Source organism: Tupaia chinensis, unplaced genomic scaffold, assembly GCF_000334495.1.
Source record: "Tupaia chinensis unplaced genomic scaffold, TupChi_1.0 Scaffold000214_1, whole genome shotgun sequence".
Taxonomy (NCBI): domain Eukaryota; kingdom Metazoa; phylum Chordata; class Mammalia; order Scandentia; family Tupaiidae; genus Tupaia; species Tupaia belangeri.
The window spans coordinates 302,646-305,702 of NW_006159689.1; the positions used below are offsets into that span (position 1 = coordinate 302,646).

At 50.4% G+C, this 3,057-nt stretch overlaps 1 protein-coding gene across 1 annotated transcript; it reads right to left on the reverse strand.

Moving 5' to 3' along the window:
- LOC102474501 (olfactory receptor 2M3) lies at positions 1–774 on the reverse strand (the record flags this gene model as incomplete). The annotated part of the gene is made up of 1 exon (XM_027771440.1): positions 1–774. A coding segment is annotated over exon 1 (774 nt), but the record flags the coding sequence as incomplete, so codon positions are not given.
- Positions 775–3,057: the final 2,283 nt, after the last annotated feature.

The window sequence follows — 3,057 nt, forward strand, 5'->3', positions numbered from 1 at the left end:
GTAGATACCCATGCCCGGGCCGAAGTAGAGGCTGGCCACACCGAGGTGGGAGGAGCAGGTGGCCAGGGCCTTGTTCCTGCCCTCGGGGGAGCTCACACGGAGGACAGCGAGCAGGATGAGGGCGTAGGAGGTCAGGATGAGTCCGAAGGAGAGGAGAAGGAAGACGATGCCAGACACCAGCACCACCTTCTCATAGGCAGAGGTGTCCTCACAGGAGAGCTTCAGGAGGGCCATGACCTCGCAGAAGAAGTGCTGGATGGTCCTGGAGCCACAGGTGGAGAAGTGCATGGCGTACACCGTGTGCGTTAGGGAGACCAGCACGCCCCCCGCCCACGACGCCGCGGCCATGTGCGCGCAGGCTCTGGGGGTCATGGTGCCTGAGTATCTCAGGGGGCTACAGATGGCCAGGTAGCGGTCGAAGGCCATGAGAGTCAGCAGGACACACTCGGCCACTCCCAGCATCAAGTAGAGAAAGATCTGGACCCCGCAGCCAACACGAGAGATGGCTCTGTGTCCCGAGAAGAAGTCCGCGGCCGTCTTGGGGACCGTGGTGCAGATGAGCGTCAGGTCCATGAGGGAGAGTTGGCTGAGCAGGACGTACATGGGGGTGTGGAGGCGAGCATCACTCCAGATCAGGAGCATCAGCGCGGCGTTTCCCATGACGGCCACCCCGAGAATCAGGAGGATGATGGTGACGAAGAGGCCAGGATGCGGGGAGTCGGGGAACAGGCCCAGGAGAAGGAAGTCGGTGGAGGAGCCGTTCCCTCGCCCCATGTCCTAGTCGACCGGCTTGGTCGGGAGGGTCGTGACCGGCTTGGTCGGGAGGATCGTGGGAAAACACACAATGAGATCACACTTTTCACATAAATGCATCAGCATATATTGTGGTGTATTTGAGTTTAGGAAAGACTCATTATTCGGTATTTGTTATTATTTAATGATACTATTTAGCAATTCATCTGGAAAGGCAGACTACAAAAATAAAGAGCATTGATGTCTGTCACCGTGCTGCTGGGCCACTTTGCCGCGCTGTAGTTACTCCCTGAGGACTATGAGAATGATTTTCCTGCAGCAGGAAGTTACCCACGTTCTGGGGAGAGCAGACACGGCCGGATTGAACGGCTGTTCGTGCACAGTAACGGACGGGACGGGGTCTGGGAGTTCTGCCGGACTCTCACGTCTACAGTCACCACTGACCTTTAGAGTTGTCCTTAGGGGACTCGGATGACTACGCAGGTGGCGTCAGAGCCCGTGGGTGGAACAAGTCAGGTCCCACCTCTGAATGCCTCACGTGTGTCTGAGCCAGCCCTCCTGGTCTCGTGTCACATCAGCTGACATGCAGATTGGAGGCAGGTTGGGCAGTGGAAATTCTGGTCTTCATGTTTGAGAAAGTGCATGTCAGGTGGCAACCGTCCCCGCATGAGGTGCTTGCTCTTTGCTAGTTCTCTGCCACGTTATCTTCTCCCACGCCGTAACAGATCCGTTTAAGCACACTTCTGCAGTAATATTCTCTATCATATTACCTAACATTTTGTTTTTGATCCTCTATCACTGACATTTGTGCCAACTCCTTATGGGCAAGGATGAGACTAAGTATGAGAAGAAAACATGATGGCGGAGAACGGTCTTGCTGTGGAATCAGGAAGGGGTGGATTTGTAGCCTTCATAGGGACATCTCAATCTTTCGTTACTGTCTTTTAAAAAGTGAGAAATGGGCTCATCAGCATTTTACAGCCATCGGGGTTGTACACCCAGAGCCGTGAAGACCAGAGTAGCTCATTCAGTGTTCTGAGCACTGTTAACGCGGTGCCAAGTGCACACAGAGCGGGTCTTTACCCAGGCTTTGCAGGCCCCGGGTACTGAAAGGGAGCGCCAGTGTCTGCCTCCCCTCTCTTCCCACCGAGCATAAGCAGAGCCGTGGGAGCAGGCGGCGTGCTGGAGAGAGGTTCTGCAAGTCATTTTGCAACACAGGTCTGGAGAATGTTGCTTACTGTATCTCACGCATGGAGGCCATCAATAGAATATTAAAGACACCGAAAATACGTGCAGTTTACAAGAAATCTCTTTAAAATTCAAAAATATTTTTATTATAATTATTGTTATTTTTAAACATTCACTCCTACACCTCATTTAGCTTGTAACATGAAATGTACTCAGACCAGTCCAGTTAAATGCGTTTAGGTTTTACCCTGGCGTCTCGGACAGTTCGCAAATGAGCTCGCATCCCTATCACTTTACTGACACCCCCTGCTGGTGGGCCTAGCGGGTGCCGGCAATGCCAACTAAATGAAGGACTTCCAGCAATGAGCAAGAGGTTGCTAACCGTGTCATTTAGTTTTAGAAGCTCTGTTAAATGATCATTTTTAGTTTGATATCCTGGGTAGAATTGTTCATGTTCTTGCTAACTGACGTGGATCTGGTTTATTCTGGAGAGAAAAAAACTTCTGTGAAAAAGCTTCCTTTGGAATGAACAGTGACGGTGAGTAAAGAGAAAGCGCTCTCTTCAGACTAGACAGCACTGTGTCAGGTGAGCAGGGCTGCTCAGGTCTGCGCACAGAAAACGTGGAGAAAGGCTATGACTGGCTTCAGGAATTTATAAATGCAAGCATGAATTTGAAACTTGACCTGTAAAATACTTAGAAAATAAAAGAAAGAAGAGAAAAAAAAAAAAAGAAAAAGAAACTTGACCTGGTTAAAACTTCATTCCAAAGCCTAGAAAATGCCAAGGACATCTTTCAAGCTCATTTCTGGGAAACAAAGACTTCCCCTATTTATACACAGTTGGCGTAACGATTTTGCTTGGTCAGACTAGACACTAACTGACCAGTGACTATTTGGTTTGGTGCCATTAGAAGTTGTGTACATGTGAACACAGGAGATCTAAACACAGACACACACATGCGTGCGCACAAGTATAATGTGTGTAACCGACTTGACAATTCCCATCAAATGCGTACACTCTGCCCTCGGACCTGACCGCCCACTGACAGCTGCCCAGCTCTCCATGACGCTCTGAGAATGTTCTGGGAGCTGGTGTCCCACACAGTGTCACAGCAG